Source organism: Herpailurus yagouaroundi, unplaced genomic scaffold (genome assembly GCF_014898765.1).
Source record: "Herpailurus yagouaroundi ecotype Mexico unplaced genomic scaffold, PumYag 186, whole genome shotgun sequence".
Taxonomy (NCBI): Eukaryota; Metazoa; Chordata; class Mammalia; order Carnivora; family Felidae; genus Herpailurus; species Herpailurus yagouaroundi.
In genome coordinates, this window is record NW_024412417.1 from 7,008,649 (window position 1) to 7,035,215 (window position 26,567).

The window sequence follows — 26,567 nt, forward strand, 5'->3', positions numbered from 1 at the left end:
AGCTTTTTTTCCAAGTTGTATGCATTTATAGTTTGATTTTTTTTCATTGTTGTGTTACAACATGACTATTGTGCAATTCATCGGTTCTTAGGACATTTATGTTGTTTACATAATGTAAATGGCTATTTTGCTGCTTGGAACATTATGTATATCTTGGTGTACACATATATCAGATGTCTACAGAAAATATATCTCTAACATTACTTTGTAATATCAGTGTTTTTGTCGCCAGCATTCATTGGTCACCATCCTTGTCAACACTTGGTATTGTCAAATTTACCTATGAGGTCATTAAGATTTCAAATTCCATTTCTCTTATTACTAAGGAACTTAGCAGCATTTCTTTTACTTTTTGCTCATAATGAATTTTGTCTTTTGAGGAACCTGTTGCAAGTGAAATGCCTCGTTTTTTCTTTTGGATTGTCTGTTTTTGTCTTTTTTTGGTACAAGTTCTTCATGTATTTTGTCCTTTACTGATTTTAAGTACTGCAGGTATCTTCTCTGAGTTTGACTTCTCTTTTAACTTTCTTTATATTGCTTTAAAAACTCTTAATTTTAGTATAATAAAATTTATCAGTCTTTCCCATAAAGGAAAAGATGAGTGAACTCTCTCTTGTTTAAGGAAGCTTCCTTTCCTGTGGTCATGAAGATAGTGTTACATCTTCTAAAAGCTTTGTAGCTTGGCCTTCCTTTCACATTTAGGTCTTTAATCTACTTATAGTTGGTTTTTGTGTATCATGTGAAGTAGATGGTCTGGTGTTATTTTTTTCTCCTATGACTATCCATTTCTTCCAGCGCCAGTTGTTTTTGTTTTGTTTGTTTTTTTTTTAAGTTTCTTTTTAAGAGAGAGTACGCATGTACATGGGTGAGGGGCAGAGAGGGAGAGAATCCCAAGCAGGCTTCGCACAGTCATCACACAGCTCGATGCAGACTTGATCTTGTGAACCTGAGCCAAAATCAAGAGTCGGACGCGTAAGCAACTGAGCCACCCAGGGGCCCGTCCAGTACCACTATTTTGAAAGGCTTTTTTTTCCCTACTGATCTGCAGTGCTTTACCTCTACGGAATGCCAGGTGTCCATGCATGTGTGGGCCTGTTACTGGGATCTATTCTGTACTACTTTTCTGTTTGTTCACAGGTCAGCATCCCTGTCATGATAACATTTAAACATAAGCCTTGTTTTTCAAAGTTGTATTGGTTTATGCTTATCCTTTGCGTTTTCTTTGCATAGACTCAAATTGTCAAGTTCCACAAATAAGCCTGTTGGATTTTTGTTTGAAGCTATGTAATGTTTAAAAACCAGTTTGAGAAAAGTTAATATCTTCATAGTATTGAGAATTCTGTGAACTGGTACAGTTCTTCATTTATTTAGACATTGCTTGATGTCCTTCAGAGCTTTAGAATTTTTTCCATAGAAGTCTTTTTTGGTTTATGAACTTGAAAATGAAAGTAGTTTATGTATTGGCATAGAGGTAGAATTGAACTTTGTGTAATGATTTTGTTTCCAACTACTGTGCTAAACTTTTTTTTCTTTTTTAAGTTTATTTTTGAGAGAGCGAGTGAGAGCACAAGCAAGGGAGGGGCAGAGAGGTAGTATATTTTTCCTGATTAGTTTTAAGAGGTTTTATAAGAATTTGTCCACTTAAGGCAAACTATAAGAGACTCTTAAATACAGAGAACAAACTGAGGGTTGATGCGGGGGATAGGGGAGAGAGGAAAATGGGTGCTGGGCAGTGAGGAGAACCCTTGTTGGGATGAGCAAGTGCCAGTGGGTGTTGTAAGTGATGAACTACAGGAATCTACCCCAAAAACCAAGAGCACATGTTACACACTGTATGTTAGCCGTTTGACAATAAATTAAATTGAAAAGTAATAAAATCGGGGCGCCTGGGTGGCGCAGTCGGTTAAGCGTCCGACTTCAGCCAGGTCACGATCTCACGGTCCGTGAGTTCGAGCCCCGCGTCGTGCTCTGGGCTGATGGCTCAGAGCCTGGAGCCTGTTTCCAATTCTGTGTCTCCCTCTCTCTCTGCCCCTCCCCCGTTCATGCTCTGTCTCTCTCTGTCCCAAAAATAAATAAACGTTGAAAAAAAAAATTAAAAAAAAAAAAAGTAATAAAATCAGAAGAAATGAAAAAAATAACTGGTTAAAAAAATTTGCACACTTAATCTAAATATTTAAGTTTATTAAGTTTTTTTTTAATGTTTACAGCATTCATAAAGATGTCCCCTATTTCATGTTCTAAGTAAAGAATTGAGCTTAGGTGCCTAGGTGGTTCAGTCAGTTGAATTTCCAATTTTGTCTCAGCTGATAATCTCGTGGTTCGTGAGTTTGAGCCTTGCATTGGGCTCTGTGCTGATGGCTCAGAACCTGGAGCCTGCTTCAGATTCTGTGTCTCCCTTGGTCTCTGCCTTTCCCCCGTGTTCGTTTGTTCTCTCTCTCTCTCTCTCTCTCAAACATTAAAAAAATTGTTTTTAATTAAAAAAAATAAAGTGTACAATCCAGTGATGTTTTAGTGTGTGCCTTGATTTGTACAGCCACCACCTCAGTCAGTTTTAGAACATTTTCATCCTCCCTCTTCTACCCCACAACAAAATCTCTTATCTGTTAGCAGTCGTCCCTCATTTTCTCCTAGTCCCTTAACCTCAGGCATCTACGGATCCACTTTTGTGTCTCTAGATTTGCCTGTTGCCTATGCTGGGCATTTCATATAAACAAGAATATAGGTGGTGTTTTGTTTTTGTTTTTGTTTTGTTTTGTTTTTTTTTGCTGGCTCTTTACTAAATGTTTTCAAGGTTCATCCATGTTATAGCATGTATCAGTGCTTCATTTTTTATGACTGAATAATACTCCATTAAGTGGATATACTATTCATAGTTCATTTTGTGTATCCGTCAGTTGATGGGCTTTAGGGTTATTTCCACTCCTTGACTATTACGAATAATGCTGCTGTGAACATTCTAGGATTTATTTTTTTATGTTAACATGTTAGAGAATATTTGACAATTTCCTTAGGTTAGGGACTTTGATACTTATTGCTTTATTTTGGCTTCTTGTAAGTAATCTATGGGAGAAATCCTAATCTGATGAATAAACTCAGATATTACGAGACTGTTATTTGTAAATAATATTTCCATGACTAGTTTTTGTCATTCTTTTCATTTCACTGGTTATTTTAAAACCTTGGTTACTCTTAATTGTTGGGTCTATGTACATTAGCCATTACGTATCATTCAGTTCTCTAAGATGAATCTTCTCTCACTTTTCTGACTGGAGCTGCTGCAGAGTTCATCACCTCATATAATTGGTTAGTGTACTTTATACATTCTGGGAGAACTCTATGCCAGGCTAGTTAGCTGCTTTATTTCATAGAAATGACTGCAGTTGTTGAAATGATCACATTCCACTCCCTTTCCCCATGATGATTCTTAATTCACAGTCTCATCTTTTAAATTACTGAACTAAATCTGTGATTGATAGGTGGCTGAAGAAGGAATATTTGGTTGTTTTTAAATCGAAACTTTTCTAACTGTAGCGTGCATTTTTAAAAGTGCCAGTATTCAAATAAAAATTACTCAAATTCCTAGGTGTGTTCAAGATCAATAAATTTAGAAAAAGCTTCGGATTCTTTGAAAGGAAACATGGCTGCTTTTCTAAAGTAAGTGCCCTTTTCTCCTTAATTTGAATTTAGTCTTGTGAGAAAAATAACTTTTGTTACTTTTTGTGTTTGTCCTGCATGTCTTATAAATAGGCAGTCATTTGAGAGCCAGTTAAGTTCAGATTTGTATAGTGACACAAAATTTAGAATTCTGTTACTCTTTTTGTGTATCGTGACATGGACATCACAATTTTAGGACCAAAAAATTTTTAAATCTGTTTCAAATATTGTTACATAGTTTATGAAATGGTAGCTTGTTAAATGGCTTATTAATAAAGATTCGTTAATATGATTGTTTTTCCCAAACTAAATTATAAACTTTTTTTGTTTTACACTATTTTTACTGATCTAGGAATGTGTGTCTGGGGTTGGAAGATCTGCAGTATGTTTTCATGATTTCTTCACATGAGCTTTTCATTACATTGTTGAAAGATGAAGAACGAAAGCTACTTGTTGATCAGATGAGGAAGAGATCCCCTAGAGTAAATCTGTGCATTAAACCTGTAACTTCATTTTATGATATCCCAGGTTAGCTCTCTAGTCTGCTAGCAAAAATGTTGGCACATTTTGCACTTGTGTTATATTTGCCCCTCAGTGTATTTGAGGATGCCCTCTCATGCGTTTTAGTTTATATTTATGTCCATAATTAATTCAAAATTTACCAGTCTTCTGTAGTCCTATTTCTGTCTAAGCAGTGAAGTGCTGGGATGCTGCTCAGTCTGTGTTTAATGGAGATTGAGGCCTAGATATACAAAACTTTTAGTTGGTGAAAATAGACCAAGGTTCTATTGCTGATACATTCTTGGAGGTAGAATGAGAGCTGGGAGGGGTGCCTGGGTGGCTCAGTTGGTTAAACATCTGACTTCGGTTCAGGTCTTGATCTCGTGGTTTATGAGTTTGAGACCCTTGTTGGGCTCTGTGCTGACAGCTCAGCTTGGAGCCTGCTTCGGATTCTGTGTCTCCCTCTCTCTCTGCCCTTCCCCCCCCTTCTCAAAAATAAACATTAAATTTTTTTCAAAAATTAAAAACAATTAAGAGCTGGGAGGGGAGTCCTGAGACTCAGGGAAAGTACAGGCTTTCATGGATTTGAGCTTGCATCACTGATCTGCTGGCTAAGCTTCCACTTGGACAACATTGCCATTTGTTACCTTGTTTTTTTGATGATTTTTTTTTTCCATTTTTGGTTTTATTTTACAAATACAAGTAGAAAACGTAGTGCTATTCATTAATAAGAAACACAGGCTTTAGAGCTTAATATAAATGAGACCGAATTCAGTCAGTTTAACAAAACAGAATTGTAGCTGCTGTGAACCTCGCTACATTTAAACTGGTTGACCAGTTGTAAAGGAAAATGACATTAGACCTAAAATGCTGGGGATGGATTAATGAAGACTATCTGAAAGTTGAGTCGTAATTAGGGATTTTAATGATCTTTTTGGTTTCTCTGGGAAGTCAGTCCCTCCTTCTCTTCTTCTCCCTTTAAAAAACATTTTTAGTGTTTAATTTTTTTTTAATGTTTATTTTTGAGGAGGGGGAGGGAGACAGAGCGCAAGTGGGGGAGAGCCAGAGAGAGGGAGGTACAGAATCCAAAGCAGGCTCCAGGCTCCGAGTTTTCAGCACCAGTGTGGGGCTTGAACCCACAAACCATGAGATTATGACCTGAGCCGAAGTCAGGCGCTTAACCGACTGAGCCAGCCAGGCGCCCTCCCCACCCTTTTTAAAAAAAAAAATTTTTTTTTTAACGTTTAGTTATTTTTGAGAGCGAGCACGAGTGGGGGAGGGGCTGAGAGAATATTTTTTAAAATGAAAATATTTTTATACATGCTTTTGTTAACACATAATGTTTGAAAGTAGGAGACTATCTACATAAGTGAATTTTTCCATGTAGCCCACCTAGTTCTTTCTATAGCCAGTTACTGATTTTATTTTTTTTAAGTTTATTTATTTATTTTGAAAGAGTGTGAGTGAGCAGGGGAGGGGCAGAGGGAGGGAGAGAGGGAATCCCAAGCAGGCCCGCACTGTCAGCCTACAGCCTGATGCAAGGCTTGATTCCACAACCCTGGGATCATGGTCTGAGCTGAAATCAAGAATCAGACCCGTAACCAGCTGAGCCACCTAGACGCCCCCCAGTTACTACTAATTTTTATCTTCGTTTATAGTGTCATCTTTATTAAATGCAGACCTAATACATATTGTTACATTTTTCTATGTGAGGATAAAATTAATATATAATTTATACTATATTGAATTCTCTATATTGAGTTCTCAAGATGAGAGTGGTATTTCACTTATAGATATAATACTTAAACACAGTTTGAACAAATTATTCTTATATTTGTAGGATTCCTTTGAATTGTCATTATTGAAACAAATCTTTCTTTCTTAGCCTCAGCAAGTGTCAACATTGGCCAGTTGGAGCATCAGCTGATATTGTCAGTGGATCCCTGGAGGATTCGACAGATTTTAATTGAATTACATGGTATGACTTCAGAGCGCCAGTTCTGGACAGTGTCTAACAAGGTTAGAAACGCTTTGTCAACAGCAGATAAGAAAGTTACTCTTTTTTTCTGATGTAATTTAATAGAAGAGTTATTCCCTGAACTTCTTAAGAATAAAGACCCCTATTTGTCAACAATATTAGGACCTTTACATGACAATAATTACACTTTGAACATCCATTGTTGGAGAAAATACAAAATGTCAAAAAGGATACTTTTAAATCTGTAACCTCTAAAAATAAGTTTGTTATATTGTCGTGGCATCTCCATATATTTTAAATACAGCTGTAAGTGTATGTATAAGGTATATTTACACAGTCTGTAGCTGCTACTTCCTATGTGTTTATAGAGTATTTTTGTTTTTATTAATGCCCTCTTGAAGTCTAAAGCCTAAAGGTTGGAACCGATTCATTAAAACTTTTTTATAGGGCATTTCTGGCTTTACCTGTTCATTTAAAAATTCCCAGCTAATGTATTTACCTGATTCTGAAGTTATGTGTTTAAAACCTTTCCTGCATGCAAAGTGCGGATGAAGATAGCTTTTCGAACACCATTTCAGTGGAACGGAGCTAAAGCTACAGGGAAAGAGTCCGTGTATGCAGGAGAGAAGTATGGCGGTACTTCTAACTCACTGCGTACCGCTCTGCTGAAAGTGTAGGAGAAAAGCAGCCGGGCATTCATGTATATTTTATGGGATTTGAACACAAAACTGCAATGAAATGAAAAATTTCTCTGAACGTTAGTGTTGGGCATCATTAGTGTTGACATTGTTAGTGCTCATTTTATAGATGAAGTAGAATAGCATAGAGGGAGTTCTGATCTGAATGCCTGAGTTTGAATCCCAGCCTCTATACTTATTAGCTGTATAATCAATCTTGTGCAAGTTAACTTGACATCTGTGTGCTTCACTTTTCTTATCTGTAAAATGAGGTTAATAGTACCTACTTCATAGTGTTGTGGTGAGGATCACATAAGTTAATATATAGTCCTTGTGCTTTTTTTCCTTCTTTTTTCCTGTGGACTATCCTTTAGAAAGTTCCAACCCATTTAATTTATTACTGGCTTATAGTGAATATGTCTGTTTTGATTAACATTTCATTATAGCTGTCATTTTCCTTTTTCTATGAAAGTGATCTTTGCGTGATTATTTTATTTTATTTTATTTTATTTTATTTTATTTTATTTTTAACGTTTATTTATTTTTGGGACAGAGAGAGACAGAGCATGAATGGGGGAGGGGCAGAGAGAGAGGGAGACACAGAATCGTAAGCAGGCTCCAGGCTCTGAGCCATCAGCCCAGAGCCTGACACGGGGCTTGAACTCACGGACCGTGAGATTGTGACCTGAGCCGAAGTCGGACGCTCAACCGACTGAGCCACCCAGGCGCCCCAATTTGCATGATTATTTTAAATGTGGTTGAAGATTATTGAAAGATTCTTCTCTAGATTTGGCTTTCTGTGTGTGTATTGTGTGCATGTGTATTTATATATTTTTATTTCTTCTAGTGGGAAGTACCTTCTGTTTATAGTGGGGTCATCCTGGGAATTAAAGACAATTTAACAAGAGATTTGGTTTACATTCTGTTGGCCAAAGGTTTACACTGCAGTACTGTTAAGGTGAGTAAAAGCATATGTCAATTACTGGTTAAAATATGCTTTATCAATTTTATCGTGAAACCCAGGAATCAGAATCTCCTATATTTTCCTTGATCTTAAAAATACAGCCCTAGGCCTAAAGGGTCTTTTCTCCCCGCTCTTAAAGGATATTGTAAAAGGTGTTTTGGTTCTTTTTCCTCTACCCTCACAACTGTACCAAAGTGGTCTTGGATATACAGATACTGCTCCATTCCTTGAGACCATGAAAAATTATTTAGTGTTATCTTTTAGGATTAACTTAGTAAAATTGTGTTCCAGGCTGTAAGAACAAAACAAAATCCCTTAAGATTACTTTTGTAGTTTATTTTACACAAGGAGTTTGTAACCTGTTTGGGAAGTTGAGACCTAAGTGAAATGTTAAATGATATAAGATGGTAAAATTGCACGAGTAATAGTATAGTAAATTCTATAGGCAGGTTAATAGCATTTCCAAATTTAGTTCCAGCAGAAATCCTGCACTAAAGCCCGAAGCATGAATAAGTTAGCGAGGTAAAGGGGGGATGGCACCATGTGGAAAAGCTCAAAGATAAGAAATAGGATGGTATACAAGGGGACCGGAAGCAGTAAGCTGATGTTAAGAGTATCATTTGGTATGTGAGGCTAGAAGGGGAAATAAGATGTAGCCTGTACAGACCCCGTGAGCATTGCTAAGGTGGTTGGTTTTTCTAGATGAGCACTCTTCTAGCTAGAAGTCAAGTGTGTAGACATCACAGTTTGTTTGGTTTTGTTAGATATAACTTATTGTCAAATTGGGATACATACAACACCCAGTGCTCATCCCAACAAGTGCTCTCCTCAGTGCCCATTAGACATTACAGTTTTAAGGGAAGCGGTATCCAGCCTTTTTTCTTGTCTTTCCTAAAATTGATCTGCCTGAAAAACTCTTTATGGTTCATGTGTCCTGTTGTTTTTCCTTTTCACATTCCGTTCTTTTTTCACAATTGCCCTTTTCTAGCTTACTTTAAAAAGGTGGAGGGAGGGGTGCTTGGGTGTCTCAGTCGGTTAAGCGTCTAACTCTTGATTTTGGCTCAGGTCATGACCTTGTCCTGAGATGGAGCCCTATGTTGGCCCCGAACGGAGTGTGGAGCCTGCTTGGGATTCTCTCTCTCTGCCCTTCCCTGCTCGCTCTTGCGCTCTCTCACATTCTCTCTCTTTCTCATTCTCTCTCATTCTCTCTCTTTTTCATTCTCTCTCTAAATATTTAAAAAAAAAGGGGGGGGCCATATTTTAGCTTTAGAGTAAGTTTTGAAACCAAGTGCTGTCAAGGCTTCCTTTGCAAATGATTTTGGCTAGTCTAGGTCTTTTGCTTTCTTATTTATTTTTAAGATTTTATTTAAGTAAACTCTACACCAAATGTGGGGCTTAAATTTATAACCTTGAGATGAAGATTGTCATGTTCTACCAACTGAGCCAGCCAAGTGCCCCTCCCCTTGGCTTTTTTAATATAAATTTTAGAATCAGCTTTTCAGTATTTACTGGAGAAAAAAAAAAAAGCCTGCTGGGATTTTGATTCAGATTGCAATGAATCTATAAATCAGTTTGGAGACAATTGATAACAATATTATGTCTTTCAGTCCATGAACTTGGTATAGGTCTTCATTTATTTAGGCCTCTATTTATTTATGTCCTTATCTTGTTAAGTTCGGTAATTTTCAGCATACAAATCTTGCATGTATTTTGTTAGATCTATCCCTAAAGGCATGTATATTTTAAAATAAAAATAATGTAGTTCAGGGGCGCCTGGGTGGCGCAGTCGGTTAAGCGTCCGACTTCAGCCAGGTCATGATCTCGCGGTCCGTGAGTTCGAGCCCCGCGTCGGGCTCTGGGCTGATGGCTCAGAGCCTGGAGCCTCTTTCCGATTCTGTGTCTCCCTCTCTCTCTGCCCCTCGCCCGTTCATGCTCTGTCTCTCTCTGTCCCAAAAATAAATAAACGTTGAAAAAAAAAATTAAAAAAAAAAAATGTAGTTCATTATTCAAAAAGTATTTGCACTACACTTTAGCATGTCCTTAAACTCTTCCTAAAACAATGCTTTTTATTTATTGTTATTATTTTCTGAAGTTTATTTTGTGAGACAGCAGGAGAGTGCATGTGTACGGGGTTGGGGCAGAGAGAGAGAATTCCAAGCAAGTTCTGAGCTGCTGGCGAGGAGCCTGTTACGGGGCTTGATCCCATGAACCATGAGATCATGAGCCAAAATCAAGAGATGGATGCTTAAATGACTGAACCACCCAGGCATCCCTCCAAAATTACTTCTAAGCTTAAAAATTTATATCAGGAAGTGAATATTATATAAAACTTTTTAAGAGGGCGTTGAGCAAAGAACCTTTTGTAGATAGTGCTGTAAACCAGAGGTTCTCAAAGTCTGACCCCCCACACCAGCAGCATTGGCTATATTTGGGAACTTGTTAGAAACGCAAAATGTTGGACCGCACTTAGACCTACTGAATCAGAAACTGCAGATGGGGCACAGCAGTTTGTTTTAATAAGCCCTCCAGGTAATTTCTGATGCATGCTAAAGTTTGAGCACTATTTCTAGACCAGTACTGTCCAGTGGAAGTACCATGCAAGCCACATATGTAATTTATGATTTTCTTGTAGCCACATTTTTAGAAGTACAAAAGTGATTTTAATACATTTGAACCCACTATATCTAAACTATTGTTTCAACAAATAAGCAATATAAAAATTGAGTTTTTTTTTTTTTTAAATGTGTGTGCTAGGTTTTCACTCAAAATCCAGTGTTTTATGCTCAGAGCACCTCCCAGTTTGGACTGGTCACAATTCACATGCTCAGTAGACACATGTAGCTCATGGCTACCATATTGGAACGTACAGCTCTAGACAGTAGTGAGCTGTTGAAAAGTTTATAATGGGGCATGCCATTAGCCCCTTTTCTCCTTCCACCCCTAAAATAACTAACATTTATTGAGCATGGAGACTGTTCTGCAGTTTTCTTATATATTTATTCTTTGACTTATTGGTCACACACACAGCTGTGTAGAACGTGTTAGCTCAGTTTTATAGGTGAAAAATCAGAGACTCAAAGGTAATAAATTGAGGTCACACAGCTAGTAAGTGGCACAAGTATTAGAAAGGGTAGAAGCGAACAGACAGACGTTAAGAAGGTAAAATCTAGAATTGATTGTTTCCTCATGTGCTGTGGAAGGCAAGAGGGAGAAAAGAATGGAGAGAGATGTTCAGATTTCTGCTTAGGTTTCTGCCAGCTTGCGAATATGTAGAAAAACATTTTTGAAGGACTGATTATCCATTTTAAAATGTTTAGTTTGGGCCTGCAGTTGGAAACAGCCTGAAGCTTGGGAAATGGTCTGGGCTAGATATAGAGATTTGGGAGACATCAGAGATCACCCAGGGAGAATATACAGAGCCTAGGGGATACGACATTGTGTCCCAGAAACAGTGGCAGGATGCGTATGAGGACCAGACACAGGTGGAGTCGTGATAGCCAAGGGAATAGAGAGAATGTCAGGCACAAGGGAGTGGGCAGCATGGGGATGCAGCCCCTGGGTTCTGTAAGATAACTAAAGAGTGTTTAGTCAGTTGAACAGTTAGAAGGTCTTTGTTTAGTGGGAGATATTTCTTCATCGTGATGGGGGTAGGAGTAAAGGAGACAACTGTGGGGAGGGAGAGAGAACGAACAAAGACTGCTCTTCGGAAAAATTAGAAGCGGACATGTAAGAAAGGGATTGGATTGTAGTGAGTTTGATTTATTAGTCAATTATGTGGACTAAGGTCGTGTACAGAGATTTTAGAATGTAAAACCTTGTTGGGGCACCCAGGTGGCTCAGTCAGTGAAACGTCTGACTTTGGCTCAGGTCATCATCTCCTGATTTGTGGGTTCGAGCATTGGGCTTTGTGCTGACAGCTCAGAGCCTGGAGCCTACTTTAGATTCTGTGTCTCCCTGTGTCTCTGCCCCTCCCCATTCATGCTCTCTCTTTCAAAAATAAACATTAAAAAAATTTTCTAGAATGTAAAACTTTGTTGAAGAGTATAAGATCCAATTCTTAATAGATTAGGTATAGAAGGGTACTTGTCATGGAATCTGTATGGATTTTGTGTATATGTATGTATAGAAGATGTATAATTTATGTGAATTCTATATATGTATATAACATGTATGGCTCGTATGTATAAGATAGGCATATAGGTATATAATATACATTATGTATATGTAATATGTGTAGCATATATAAAATGTATGTGATGTGTATATAATTATGTAAAAGTTTTTTTGGTTTTACCATTTATATAAAACTTGTTTGATAATACAGCATATTTTTATGCTGTTTATTGGATTTTTTAAAAAATTATTTAAATTCAAATTAGTTAACATACCACTTATATCAGGAAGTGAATATTATATAAAACTTTTTAAGAGGGCATTGAGCAATGTCGTATCCCCTAGGCTCACGTATAGTATTGGTTTCAGGAGTAGAACCCAGTGATTCATCACTTCCATATAACCCCAGATGTTCATCCCAGCAAGTGCCTTCCTTAATCCCCATCACCCATTTAACCCATCCCCTGCCTACTTCCCTTCCAGCAACCTTCAATTTGTTCTCTGTATTTAAGAGTCTCGTATGGTTTGCCTCCCTCTCTGTTTTTATCTTATTTTTCCTTCGCTTCCCCTGTGTCATCTGTTTTGTTTCTTAAATTCCACGGATTTTTTTTAGACTACAAAAGAATTAAGTATTGGAATAAATCAGTGACACAGATGATAAAGAAAAAGATAATCTGGCCTCTTTCCAAGACATCCGGTGTTAACCATTTAAATTAATCCTCCTCCTCTTTGCTCCGTTCTCATAAAGATGCACATTTTTCGATTCCAGAGGAAAAGCAATCCAGTGATTTCTTTCTTTCTGTAGGACTTTTCCCACGCCAAACAGTTGTTTGCTGCTTGTTTGGAGTTGGTAACAGAGTTCTCGCCAAAACTCCGTCAGGTCATGCTGAATGAGATGCTGCTTTTGGATATTCATACGCATGAAGCTGGGACAGGGCAATCAGGAGAGAGACCTCCTTCTGATCTTATTAGTAGGGTGCGAGGATATCTGGAAATGAGGCTTCCTGGTAAGACTTTCACAAAGCCAAAGTTCAGAAATACAGTACTCAGGTAATTGTGGGGAAGAATCTAAAAACATTTGCTTGACTTTTTCCATCTATAAAAAAGTTACCTCTCTCCTAAAACAGAAATCTGACGTGGAGTTCACTTAAGAACATTGAGGATAATGTAGGAAACTATTCATTTCCAAGAATTTCCATAACAAAGTACCACAAGCTAAATGATGAAAACAGCAGAAATTTATTCTCTTATACTTTTGAAGGCCAGAGATCGGAAATCAAGGTGTCAGCATGGCCATGCTCCCTCTGAAGGCTCTGGAGAAGAAGCCTTCTAGCTTCAGGTGGCTCCCAGCAATCTTTTATTCACTCCCATCTCTGCCTCCTTTGTTACGTGGCCTTCTCAGGGAGTGAGAGTGTGAGTGTGTGTGTGTCTTACAAAGGCACCAGTTATTGGATTTAGGGTGTGTGCTAATTCAGTATGATTTCATCTTAACTAAGTAGATATGTGAAGGTCCTGTTGTCAAGTGAGGAAACTCTGAGGTCTTAGGTGGAAATGAATTTTGAGGGGACACTGTTCAACACATTACAAAATTATATTGCAGTTTTAAGATACTTTGTTAAAGAATCAAAATGTCATTGAAAGTACAGATTGAAAGTTTAATTCCTCATTACTATCATAGAAATAATCAGAATGGTTGCCACTGGGTCAGGAACTCAATTGTCACTTCAGGAACAAACCTTGTGTGTCCGGTTCTAAGTATAAATATGCCATTATGAAAAGGGCTTATCATAAAAATTATCTCTGTTGTATGTAAATCTTAAAGTAGTTTCTTAATTTTACATGTTTTAGAGTAATTATTATTTTTTTTTTCAACGTTTATTTATTTTTGGGACAGAGAGAGACAGAGCATGAACGGGGGGGAGGGGCAGAGAGAGAGGGAGACACAGAATCGGAAGCAGGCTCCAGGCTCTGAGCCATCAGCCCAGAGCCCGACGCGGGGCTCGAACTCACGGAACGCGAGATCGTGACCTGGCTGAAGTCGGACGCTTAACCGACTGCACCACCCAGGCGCCCCTGTTTTAGAGTAATTAAATCATACTATACACATTTAAAGCTGTAAGCAGTAAAATTGAAGTGTAACGGAAGGTGCTAGTAATGTGTCAAAGCACAAATGGCCACTGGCCCTCTTGGGTCTTTTGGAGTAAGTTAATTGTTAATACATTCTGATTTCTAGCAGAAATTACAACCATGGGTCAGGATAAGGGAGGGGTGCAAAAAGGTGTTATCTGCCATCATCTCCTCCCTCTCTTTTTAGGGAAAAAAATTGTTCCCTGGTGATACTGGGCTGATTTTGATCAAATTAAATGCATACGCTCTGTAAAAGACAGAGGGTGTTAATGTGGCTTGGTCTGGCTCTACTATCAGGAACAGGAAGTGATCTTTTTGTGTGTGTGTGTGTGTGTGTGTGTGTGTGTGTGTGTGTGTTTATTTTTGAGAGAGCATGAGGGAGGGGGTGGGCACAGAGAGAGAGGGGGACAGAGGATCCAAAGCAGGCTCCATGTTTACAGCGACAAGCAGTCCTTTATGTGGGGCTCGAGCTCATGAACAATGAGATCATGACCTGAGCTGAAATTGGACACTTAACACTGAGCTACCCAGGCATCCAAAGGAAGAGGAAGTGGTATTCATTGACAACAAATCCAACCTTCATTTATAAATAAGGGCTACTTCTTCTAAATTAATTATTTAGATTAATTATTCTAAAACCACTGATGTCTTTTGGGAGAAATTCCCTAACTTTTAATACTTTGTACTAAAAGGTAACTTTGTGTTGAGACGCGTGTCTTAGTTATGTTCCTTGGATTTCAGCAAATTTGAATTCTAGGCCTGGTAGAGATAATGATGAATTGTATATTGCAGATGCTTAAAGGGAAGTTTAAGCTCCAAATCATTGCTTCTCAGGCTGTATCAGAATTCTCCCTATATTCTGATTTATCTTTAAGAATTGTTGCTGTACCCTCCCCCACTCATGCTCCCTCAAAAAATTAAAAAAGCGCACCTGGGGGCTCAGTTCGTTAAGTGTCTGATTTCAGCTCAAGTCATGATCTCATGGTTCATGGGATTGAACCCCCTATCAGGCTCCATGCTGGGTGTGGAGCCTGCTAACATTCTCTCTCTCCTTCTGCCCTTCCCCTGCACACGGGTGCAGTCGTTCTCTCTCTTTCTCAAAAAAAAAAAAAAAAAAAAAAAAATTAAGGGCGTCTAGGTGACTCAGTTGGTTAAGCTTCCAACACTTGGTTTCGGGTCAAGTCTGATCTCACGGTCATTGAGATCAAGCCCTGCATGGGACTCTGCGCTAGTAGCATGGAACCTACTTGGGATTCTGTCTCCCCTCTCTGCCCCTCCCCTGCTGATGCTCTCTCAAAATACACTTTATGGAAAAAAAAAAAAAAAAAAGATTAAAAAAAATTAAAATTAACAAAAAATCCAAACCATTGCTGTATTATTAATGGGGAATGTGGGTGAATAAATGAAGCCTTGGAGTCAAATGCTGTGTGGTCTGCCTTTGGCAAAATGTAAAGAACTCAATGACATGCATGTGTTGGAGATACCAGTTTCACTTCTGTCTTTGTTCTTGAAGGTGATGCAAATAGTATATTTTGTTTTGCTGTGTTCCTATGCCTGTCTTTGTTGTTGCAAATCCTCTTTCGGGTAAGGTGAGATATAAACAAATAGCCATAGGCAGTTTTTTTTTTTCTTTTTTTAGAAAGACTAAACAAAATATATTTACCTGAGAAGTTTAATAGCTCTCCCTATTTCAAGTGAACGTTGTTATTTAGCATTCTTTGGGATTTTTCTTTTTGCTGAAGTATGTTTAAACCTGAATATTATATACTTTGAGCTACAAAAATTTGCAACATATTTAATACTAAGGTATATTTATTTCAAAGGAAACGATGTGCGAAACTTTTTTTATTTTTCTTTTGGTCCAAAAGTTCTGAGTGATTTTTTTTTTTTTTTTTTCCTTCTCATTACTTTTTGCTTAAAATTGTTTCTGGGGTGCCTGGGTGGCTTAGTCGGTTAAGCAGCTGATTCTTGATTTCGGCCCAGGTCATGATCTCAAGGTTTGTGACTTTAAGCCCCACATGTGGCTCTTTGCTCACAGTGCTGGGTCCGCTTCGGATCCTTTGTCTCCCTCTCTCTGCTACTCCCCTATGCGTGCACACGTGCGTTCTTTCTTTCACAAAAATAAATGTTAAAAAAATTGAAAACTAAAAATGTTTTTGGTACAGTAAATATTTTTTGAAAGTAAATGATTTCGTAGAATGCTTATTACATTTTAATCAGAAGAAATATTTAAAATGATACATTCACTCAGATTTGTTAGTTTTATTATATGGTATAGCTATTTCTGTGCTCTAAATGTGCTAAAAGTTTATACTGTACCATCGTACTTGTTTTGTGTGTTTGTTCTCTGCTCATTTGGGTTACAAATTTTATAGAGGACAGGTAACGCGGACTTCCACAAGAGAGTGTAAAGTATTCTTAGTAGGTGAGTTTGTTAATTAGTAAATAGTAGGGACCATGCAGTCTGTTGTTGGGAAAACTTAACTTTTTTAAAAAAATTTTTAACGTTTATTTATTTTTGAGAGAGAGAGAGTGGGGGAGGGCCACAGAGAGGGGAGACACAGAATCTGAAGCAGGCTCCCGGCTCTGAGCTGTCAGCACAAAATCCCACACAGGCCTCAAACTCTGACCTGAGGCAAAGTCAGATGCTTAACTGACTGAACCACGCAGGCACCCTGAGAAACCTTAACTTTCTAAAGAAAAATATAAAACATTAGAATTTTTCTGTTGTTTCATCTGTAACTGTTGTTTTTAATTTGTTCAACTGAAATCTGAGTACATGTTTGCTTTGTTCTGTTTTAATGTTATGATGGTAATTCCAACTATTTTCTTTGTCTTTTTAGATATTCCTCTTCGTCAAGTTATAGCTGAGGAATGTGTTGCTTTTATGTTAAACTGGAGGGAAAATGAATACCTTACACTGCAAGTTCCCGCATTTCTGCTTCAGAGTAATCCATATGTAAAGGTAATTTGTGTTTAATCTAAAAGGATTATTAGGATGAGATCATTGTACCTGTTTCTTTAGATCTATACTAAGGGAACTTGTCCAATTTCTATGATACAATGGAAGATGGGACAAATGTTTGTTGGTGTGTGGTTAAAAGTATAGTTTGAGATAATTTGGGTGCTTGGGTTTGCCCTCTGATATTTTTTTCAATATCCAGTAGTTCATGAGAATGCAAACAAAAATTAGTTAACGGACATTTTGGTATAACCGTAAGCTAGTGAGAGGTTAGTTCTCTTTTCTTGTTTTGATCAGTAAAATCAAACTCTAGTGTTAACCTCTGGCATACATGGGTGTACCTGCATGTGAGGGGTGCACTTCCAGCTTTTTTCCATCTGAGCACCTGACCCTTCCTTAGAGCTTATTTCCTCCTCTCGATTTGTGCATGGTCCTTGGTCATGTAAATGTTAGTAATTACACCCAAATGAAAGAATCCATTCAGTGAATTGGTGGTGAGTTGTTTAGTCACCTTTCTTAATTATATCTCTCTTGTGCAACTGAAAATGTTTCTGGATGGAGAAAATAAAAACAGAAACTTGAATTTTCCCCTAAGACTGTGTTTGTCATGTGTTAATATTATGTGTACCTGAACAAGCAGTGGACTTTTCTCCCTTTCTGGTCTTCAGTTAAAACAAAACAAAACAAAACAAAAAACAAAAAAAACCATGTAGTGGTTTAACATTTCTTTGTGTGTACGTTTGGTTTTTCAGATTTCCTTATTGCTTGTATGCTTTATGTTTATCTTCTCTTACCTTTAGTACATAGTCTCTTCAGTCAGTGGTTATCTGAGAACTCTTGCAAGACTCCCTGTTTTACATTTGTCTTGGTTATTTGTTTTTTCCTCCTAATTTCCTATATGTCCTTTAAAAAACTGAGATCATTTCATTTCAGCCCTTTGAAGGTTTGCTGATTTCTTTTGTGTTTTTACTCCTTTTTGTCTTCTCTATAATTGTTCACAAAATTTATCTCATAACTTGAATCATCCTTCTCTTTGGAATTTTAGACATTGGATTAGATCTGTTTTTTCACTGAATTTTCTAAAATGTGAGTTCCTCCTATCTGGGATACTTGTCTGATTATGCCCAGTAGTCTTGGTCTTTGCTGAACCCTCAGATGAAAGAACCATTTCGTTCCAAGACAGTAATTTCCACTTAGGATTGTAGCTTGTTGTTCAGCATTAGGACCGTACAGTAGCTTTTCTTTGCTTTTCTCAGCAATGAATTCTGTGGAACTGTGCACCAGCAGGGCTGGGTGCGTGTTTCAGGGCCTGCAGTGTGGAAGGGTACGAGATACTGTGCTGGAAGTTGCCTGAACTTGGGCTGGGTTATGTCACTGCTTCCTGTAGCCCCCTGATCTCGCCCAAAAGGAGGAAAGATATGTGGTGACCTTGCTGAAGAGTCATTGAAGTGTTTCATCATCTTATCTGGTTAGGGTTTATGTGTCCCCTTTCCTAGTTTGGCCCTGTGCTCCCTTGTTTATGTCAGGGAAAAAGGAATCAGAGAAAGAGGTCTAGAGTAAGGGATCGTGTTTTGGAAATGCTATAATTTGGAGCAATTTCCAAACTTGGAATTTGGCGTGGAATACATATACATATGCATAGGGAAAAGTTTAGAAGGATGTTAACAGTTACCATCTCTGGATAGTGGAATAGTAGGTGGTTTTATTTTTTTTTTTAATTTTTTTTTTTCAACGTTTATTTATTTTTGGGACAGAGAGAGACAGAGCATGAACGGGGGAGGGGCAGAGAGAGAGGGAGACACAGAATTGGAAACAGGCTCCAGGCTCTGAGCCATCAGCCCAGAGCCCGACGCGGGGCTCGAACTCACGGACCGCGAGATCGTGACCTGGCTGAAGTCGGACGCTCAACCGACTGCGCCACCCAGGCGCCCCAATAGTAGGTGGTTTTAATCAGTTTATTTTCCATTTTATTTTCTTACTTATTTGAATATTCTGTAATCACAAAAGGAAAGGGAAAAATCTTAAACATGTAGCTAAAATATGACCTTTTGAAATAACACAGAACTGTATAGTCTCCCCTTTGGATCAGGATAGGAGGCAGTGTAGCTAGCATATCGGAAAATGCACAGGATTTACGGAGCTCGGTGGTAATAGTAGTAATAGCATCAGATAAAGACCAAAGTTTGTAATGTAGCCTCCAAGGCCTTTTAAGGTGCAGGTGCTTCTTCCTCTGTTTGCTCTCTCTTCCTCCTTGTCCTGCTGTTCTGTGCTCGTGGTTCCACATTACTCACAGCTCTCTATGCAGGATGCTTTCTCTACTTCTGCACTTGAGCATGTGCTGTGAATCACTTAGCCGGGATGCCCTTCCCACTTTTGCCTGTTGGTGTGGTTTCTTGGAAGCTTAGCCTTATTTCTTTCTCTGCAAAGGAGTAAATCACTTTCTCCTTTGTTACCTTTGAACTGTGTTACTAAGTAGTCCTGCTACTTTTGGGGAGGCATATATTTTTGTTGCACTTACACTATGTAATAAGTTATTTTTCACTTGTCTTCTTATAGAATAGTGAGCTTCTTGAGGACAGTTACTTTTTATATTCTCAGTGCTTTATTTGATGTCCACACATAGTAGATGCTTAAGAGTGTTTGTGGAATTCAGTTGACTTCGAGGGGCCTAAGACTTTTTTCTTTCCTTTTCTTTTCTTTTTTTTAAAGTAATCTCTATACCCAGTGTGGGGCTCAAACTCAAGGACCCTGAGATCAAGTCATAGGTTTTTTTCTGAGCTGGCCAGATGCCCCTGGGGCCTAAAACTTCTGAAAATTCTTACTTTTAAGTAAATTAGTGCAGTGACCTCAACCAAGCATGTGATTCTTAACAACAGAAAATGAATGGAGACAAGGAGCTACTCTAGCCCTGTATTGCACTACAGTAAATAGCTGCATATATGGTGGTCTTAGTTGATGGAGCAGACTTGTATTCAATAGGCATGCAAGATGAAATGTTTTTTTTTTAATTTTCTTGTGGTTTTTTTTTTTAATGTTTATTTATTTTAGAGACAGAGAGAGCACCAATGGGGGAGGGGCAGAGAGAGCCGGAGACAGAATCTGAAGCAGGCTGCAGCTCTGAGCTGTCAGCACAGAAAACACATTCCCATAGCACAGCTAGGGTTTTCACATTGTTTTTACTACCTTTAGGAAGCCCAAGTGTTATAAATTTTCTTAGGTGTGATCATGGAGTTATGGTTATGCAGGAGAATCTTCTAGCTCTTAGAAGATACATAGTAAAGTCTTTAGGGATGAAGTGTGGTGTCTGCGGCTTGTTAGTTAACAAAGAGCATATGTAGGTATATAAAGTAAATACAGTAGAATATTCACAGTAAGTCCAATATACAGATATTACTGAATTCTTCAAGTTTTCCATGTTTGTAATTTTTTATTATAAAAAATAGGGAAAAGTATCAGTTTTCATCTTTGTCATAATACTGCTGCCTCCTTAAAGAAGTTACCTGAGGTGATGGGGACCTCCTTATGAATGTTTTCTAGGTCCAGTTAGGGATCTGGGCTTTCCTGATGGACTTGAAATGATCTTTGCCGTTCACTGTTGAAAAGAGCAATGATGTATAAGAGTTAATATGAACAAAAGATAGAGGGGTCCTCTTTTGTTTGAATTTACAGAGAGAAACACTGAATTTGACATAAGCCTGTTTTTTTCCTCTGCATTTTGGGCCTGTGTTTTCTCTGCCTTTTGCTTTTAGCCCTTCCACTCTTTTATTTGTGTGTTCTTCCAGCATTTTTGGTCCTTTTTTTTTTTTTTTATTTTTTTTTCATCGTTTTTTATTTATTTTTGGGACAGAGAGAGACAGAGCATGAACGGGGGAGGGGCAGAGAGAGAGGGAGACACAGAATCGGAAACAGGCTCCAGGCTCTGAGCCATCAGCCCAGAGCCTGACGCAGGGCTCGAACTCACGGACCGCGAGATCATGACCTGGCTGAAGTCGGACGCTTAACCGACTGCGCCACCCAGGCGCCCCTTTTTGGTCCTTTTAAAGTCGCCTTTATTCAGATCATTCACTTTCAGTAAGCTGTCCTTCCTTCCTTCTTCCTCACATCAGTAACTCCATCTCCAATTGCTCCCATTTTTTTTTAGAGAAAGGTGGTTCTACATCTTATTCCCTTATCCTGCCAACTTCAGTTTCCAAATTTCTCCCCTTATTTTTTCATTAAAAAAGAATTTTTTTAATTTATTTTTATTAAAAAAATTTTTTTTTACATTTAATTATTTTTGAGAGAGAGCACAAGCGGGAAAGGGGCAGAGAGAGAATAAGACACAGAATCGGAAGTAAGCTCCAGACTCTGAGCTGTCAGCACAGAGCCTGACGTGGGGCTTGAACTCAACAGACTGTGAGATCATCACCCGAGCCCAAGTCAGATGCTTAACTGACTGAGCCACCCGGCTGCACCACCTCCCCCACCACAACTTTTTTTTAAATGATTACAGTGTGTGTAAAGTTAAAGCACTATTTTAATTGCACTTCTGGGCTTTTACCACAGTTAACATTGTGTGTGTATATATACTTCCCATTACATACACCACATACCCTGCCCCCTTCTTAAGTGGGATCATACTATTTACTAGCTAGGTGCCCCTCCCACACACACTTTAGTAAATCACATACCTCTTTGCATGGTCTCAGTTTTGTTCTTATTAGACTATACTTGTTTTTGCCCTGATTAGACTTTTATTGAAGGAAACAGTGAGCTTTATAATATGGCAGAACCAAAGCATCCTCTTCCCCAGTCAGATTCCAGTCTGTTAGACAGTGAACTCTAAATTCCTCCGTGGTTGAATGGAAGGTATAGCATAACATACGTGTTGGTATGTTTGGGTCACTATCCTTTCTTTAAGTGCACCTTAAAATAGAACTTACACGTGTATTACAGATTATCTTTTGTGTATTTTCTGTTTTTCGTGTTACAGCTTGGACAGCTTTTAGCAGCTACATGCAAAGAACTTCCAGGCCCTAAAGAAAGTAGACGGACTGCTAAAGACCTTTGGGAAGTTGTTGTTCAGATCTGTAGTGTATCCAGTCAACACAAACGAGGAAATGATGGCAGAGTTAGTTTAATAAAGCAGAGGGAATCTACATTAGGTATAATGTATCGGTACGTTTCTATCCGTTTATTTTTTGTACTCAGTTTGTACTGTTTCAAGAACATCTACCATTATCCTTGTATATCCTAAAGATGGACAGTGTAAGAGTTCTCTGGTGCTGATCTCTGATGGACTAACATGGCCACCTTTGGAAATACCTCTTATTTATGTGTTATTTTAAGAGATTGTTAACCATTTAATATCTACTGGAGTTCAAAGTCGTTGATGTCTATGATTGCATAGTACTGAAGAAGTCATATGTGATTAAAACAGAAGAAATTGTATTAGGTTATTATGACAATAGAATGTTATACTCTTTCATGCATGCAGAATTGGAGAGTTAGGTGTAAACCTTCACCTATAATTTACTTTCTTTTTAATTTCTGATAGTAAATACGTACAAAATTTGTTTTTTGTAGGAGTGAACTACTTTCTTTTATCAAAAAATTACGGGTAAGTTTCATTAAAAGTTATCTAATTCTCATTTTTGTAAAATATGACTGAAAATATTGAGTGCTTAAATGCTGGTTGTTTAAGTGCTCTCTCTGTATGATGTGCTCATTATCTTCAGTGATCATTTCTGAAGATGGGATAGTCTGAATGGAGAGGTTTATTTTGCATTTATCTTAACATGTGTTAGTGAATAATTAGGTTTTTTTTTTTTTAAGTTTGTTTTGAGAGAGACCGAGACTGCACGAGTGGGGGAGGGGCAGAGAGAGAGGGAGACAGAATCCCAAGCATGCTCTGCACTGTGAGAGCAGAGCCTGACACGGGGCTCAAACTCCTGAAACAGTGAGATCATGACCTGAGCTGAAACCAAGAGTCAGACGCTTGACTGAGGCACCTAGGTGCCCCAAAGGAGGTATTTTTTTAATTTTAAGGAAGTTTTCATAATAGGGCAGGATGTGTGAAGCCTAGCCTTAATTTTTGATGATAGGATTAATGTTACACTTATTTACTGACATAACCTAGATTCCATCCTTTAAGTATTATTTTAAGGAATAAAAATTTGATTTTTTTAGAGCTAGCTGGAAGTACTAATTGGAAAGAGATGTATTTACTCAATTTCAAAAGTCATTTGAGGAGTTGAGCACCATAAGCCAGTCACCTAAATATGCTAATTTTTGTGTAATTGTGTGCTGTGACTTCTTTCATGAGATTAAAAATAAAGTTGACCTGTAGTGTGCGCTTTAAACTAAAGCAGATGGTAGACTTCAAAAGTGAAAGAATCTTTTTTTAAATGTCTTTTTGAGAGAGTGAGTGCGTGTGCATGCTGGCTAAGTGGGGGAGAGGCAGAGAGGGAGACAGAATCTGAAGCAGGCTCTGTGCTGACAGCACAGAGCCTGATACAGGGCTCGAACTTCTGAACCGTGAGATCAAGACCTGAGCTGAAGTTGGACTTTTAACTGACTGAGCCACCCAGGCTCCCTAGAGTCTTTTGACAGAAAGTCTTTTGACTTTGTGGGGGAGCACCTGGAGGGGCTCGGTTGGTTAAGCATTTAACTTTGGCTCAGGTTCCGGAGCCGACTTCCAGATTCTGTGTCTCCCCCTCTCTCTGCCCCACTGCCGCTCACACTGTCTCTCTCAAAAATAAACATTAAAAAAAAAAAAAACAAAACCCTTGGTATCCCTGAGGTTGACAGGAGTAATGTTAAATATATATAATATTTAATGATTCTGTATTTTCTTTCTCATAGGAACCTTTGGTTTTGACTATTATTTTATCACTCTTTGTGAAACTTCACAATGTTCGGGTCAGTATTTCATAATTTCATTAAAAAAATCTTCGAAAGAAATTTCCTTTAAAAAAAAAAATCAACTTAAAAATCACTTTTTTTTTTTTTTTTTTTTAGGAGGACATTGTGAACGATATTACAGCTGAACACATTTCTATTTGGCCATCCTCCATCCCGAAGTAAGAAGTATTATAGCTTGAATTTATTTTTTATGTATTTAGAGATCATCCTGATACAGATAATCTTGAATAATTTCACTAAAAGGCTGCAATCTATAAGGATTCTACAGCCAACTTCATTTCTCTGTTGCAGTAATTATTTCTTAAAAATGAATAAGGCATAACTCTAAGAGCTAAGGTACACCAGCCTTAAGTTGAACAAAAGATCCCTAAGTGGTCCTGATGACTTGTCAGTGGGTAGAGTTAGAGCATCGAGGCAAAAACGATCTTCTGTTAGGGTTCCTTCATCTCACCTCTTTTATAAATATCTATTTGAAAAGGGCATCAATAAAAAAAGTTTATTTTGAGAGATAGTGTGCATGTGGGGGAGGGACAGACAGAGAGCAGGGAGAATCCCAAGCAGGCTCTGTGCTGTCAGCACAGGTCAGTGTGGAGCCTGATGCAGGATTGGTGAACTGTGAGGTCATGACTTGAGCCAAAACCAGGAGTCGGCTATTTAACCCAGGCGTCCCGAAAATGACTTCTTTATAATTATTCTTTGTAGGTCTCTTCTAACACTGTGACTGTCAGAGGGTCCCAACCCCTTTTAGTTACTAAGAAGTTCTTGGATACTTTAAGAAATATTCCCTCTTTCTTTCATCTCCTGAAAAGCACAGTAATATGGGGAGAAGAAAACGTTCTTTTTCTGGAAGAAGAAACTATTCACATATTTCTTTTCCTACACATAGCAACTTCTCATTCAAGAGTCCCATTTCTTCCCTCCTAAAAGTTATTTTTCCTATCCTCCCTACCCCCAATTTTTTTTTTTTTGACTTTGTGCCTGAAGGGCAGGACTAGGCCTTATTTTATTGCCCTTAGTGGCATCTTTGAAGAAGAAAAGATTTTAGTAGGTAGATAAGCAGGCAATAGAATGAGAGTAATTTGCTTTCATCTTAATCCTAGAGATTGAAAGCAGTTGTGCATCTCCTATAGAGGCTTGGAAGGTCAAAAGTGAGTGAGTGACCTCATATTGAGGCTTCTTTCCCAAAGGATCACCATGCTTCAGAAGCAAATGTGCATCCTAAATGACATTGTAACTGCAGATTTCTTTTTAAGATTTTATTTTTAAGTAATCTCTACACCCATGATGGGGCTCAAATTTACAAACGAGAAGAGTCACGTGCTCTACTGACAGGGCCAGCCAGGTTCTCGGACTGCAGGTTTTTCTGTAATATTTAGTATGTTACATAGCAGTCCAAAAATCAGATAGAGATCCTTCTGCCTAACTGATGGTTGGTAGCATCTCTGGGGTGTTGCTTCTTTATCCCAATGGTTGATTTTCAGTGTGTGTTTATAAATGAGGCAAAAGAATAGTTTACCATAGAGGCTCTGAGCTAGATTGGTGGAGTTTGAGTCCCAGCCTCTTCTTCACTTACCTGGTATCAAACCCTGTATTAGTTGCTTTCTTTGCTAGTTTCCTCATTTATTAAATGGATATAAGAAGAGTATCTACCTCAGATTTGTGAGGATTAAATAAAATAGTACGTTTCCAAGGTAGGTGTTTATAAGGACTGGCTTGTAATAGGCTTAACTGTTACCTTCATGATAAAGTTACTTTAATGTAAGTTGACACAGAGAAAATGTGACTAAATGTTTGAAAAGAAAAAGTATTTCTCTTGAGCACGAGTTTTTATTAACTCTAAGAATAGTGTGAGAATGGTATGGATTGAGCATGACTATGTTAAGATCAGTTGTTTGATATGTAGATCGAATTCTTGTTAACATTTCATAAATTTCTATAAAATCACAAACCAGTTTAACTCATTTAGCTGTAAATGAATAATTGAGTATTTGCTAATAATACCACAGTTCTGTTCCTACTACACTGGGAACATTGGTGAATTATGGTTAGATCTAACTCTGGGCAACAGGAGGACTTTGTCCAAGTTCACCTTGTAAGCGACAGAGCTAGGACTTGAACCTTTTATGTGTCTGAATCCAGAGCATACGTTCTCTACCTCTATGCCTTACTGCTTCCGGGAGATAGGCACTATGAGCTTTGTTTCTTGTGTGCTGGGCTGGCTTTTATCCTTACAGCTCCATCCTCTAATTCTGTATCACAGGACTTCAGGTTTAACGAGGCTCACAGCGGCTGGCCCCGTTCCCTCCCCTCCTCTGCTTCTTTACAGGCACTTGAATATACTCAAGTGGTACACTTGCCACAGGTAGCCCCCGACCCTGTGAGGGCCAAGTGAAGCCTCTAATCCAGGGGACTTTGTTATTCTCACTAGGAGTCATAAGGTGGACTCGAGGCTGCATAGTATTGTTAGTATTCAGGCCCTTTAAGAGTGACATTTGGGGGGAAAAAAGGAAACAAAAATCAGATTTGTTTTCAACTTCTTCTAAAAAGTGAAGCTTATCACACTTCATACTTCCTGGACTCAGCTGTTATAGTTTTAATAAACAGTACTTTTACTAATAATTGGCATTATATTTATGGTCACTTAAATTTTGGCTAACTCTTTTTGTTGTTTTTTTTTTTTTTTTTTTT

The 26,567-nt window shown here is 38.2% G+C and overlaps 1 protein-coding gene across 3 annotated transcripts in view; it reads left to right on the forward strand.

The window, feature by feature from the left end:
- Positions 1-26,567, forward strand: part of INTS8 (integrator complex subunit 8) — a 53,568-nt gene that overhangs the window by 16,430 nt on the left and 10,571 nt on the right. For all 3 annotated transcript variants that reach the window (XM_040494015.1, XM_040494013.1, XM_040494014.1), the window contains 10 exons: positions 3,584-3,654; positions 4,007-4,182; positions 6,041-6,174; positions 7,658-7,768; positions 12,693-12,894; positions 16,858-16,979; positions 21,949-22,133; positions 22,542-22,575; positions 23,820-23,876; positions 23,976-24,037. In XM_040494015.1, coding sequence (XP_040349949.1) covers positions 3,584-3,654; positions 4,007-4,182; positions 6,041-6,174; positions 7,658-7,768; positions 12,693-12,894; positions 16,858-16,979; positions 21,949-22,133; positions 22,542-22,575; positions 23,820-23,876; positions 23,976-24,037 — 1,154 coding nt within the window. The remainder of the gene's footprint in view (positions 1-3,583; positions 3,655-4,006; positions 4,183-6,040; positions 6,175-7,657; positions 7,769-12,692; positions 12,895-16,857; positions 16,980-21,948; positions 22,134-22,541; positions 22,576-23,819; positions 23,877-23,975; positions 24,038-26,567) is intronic.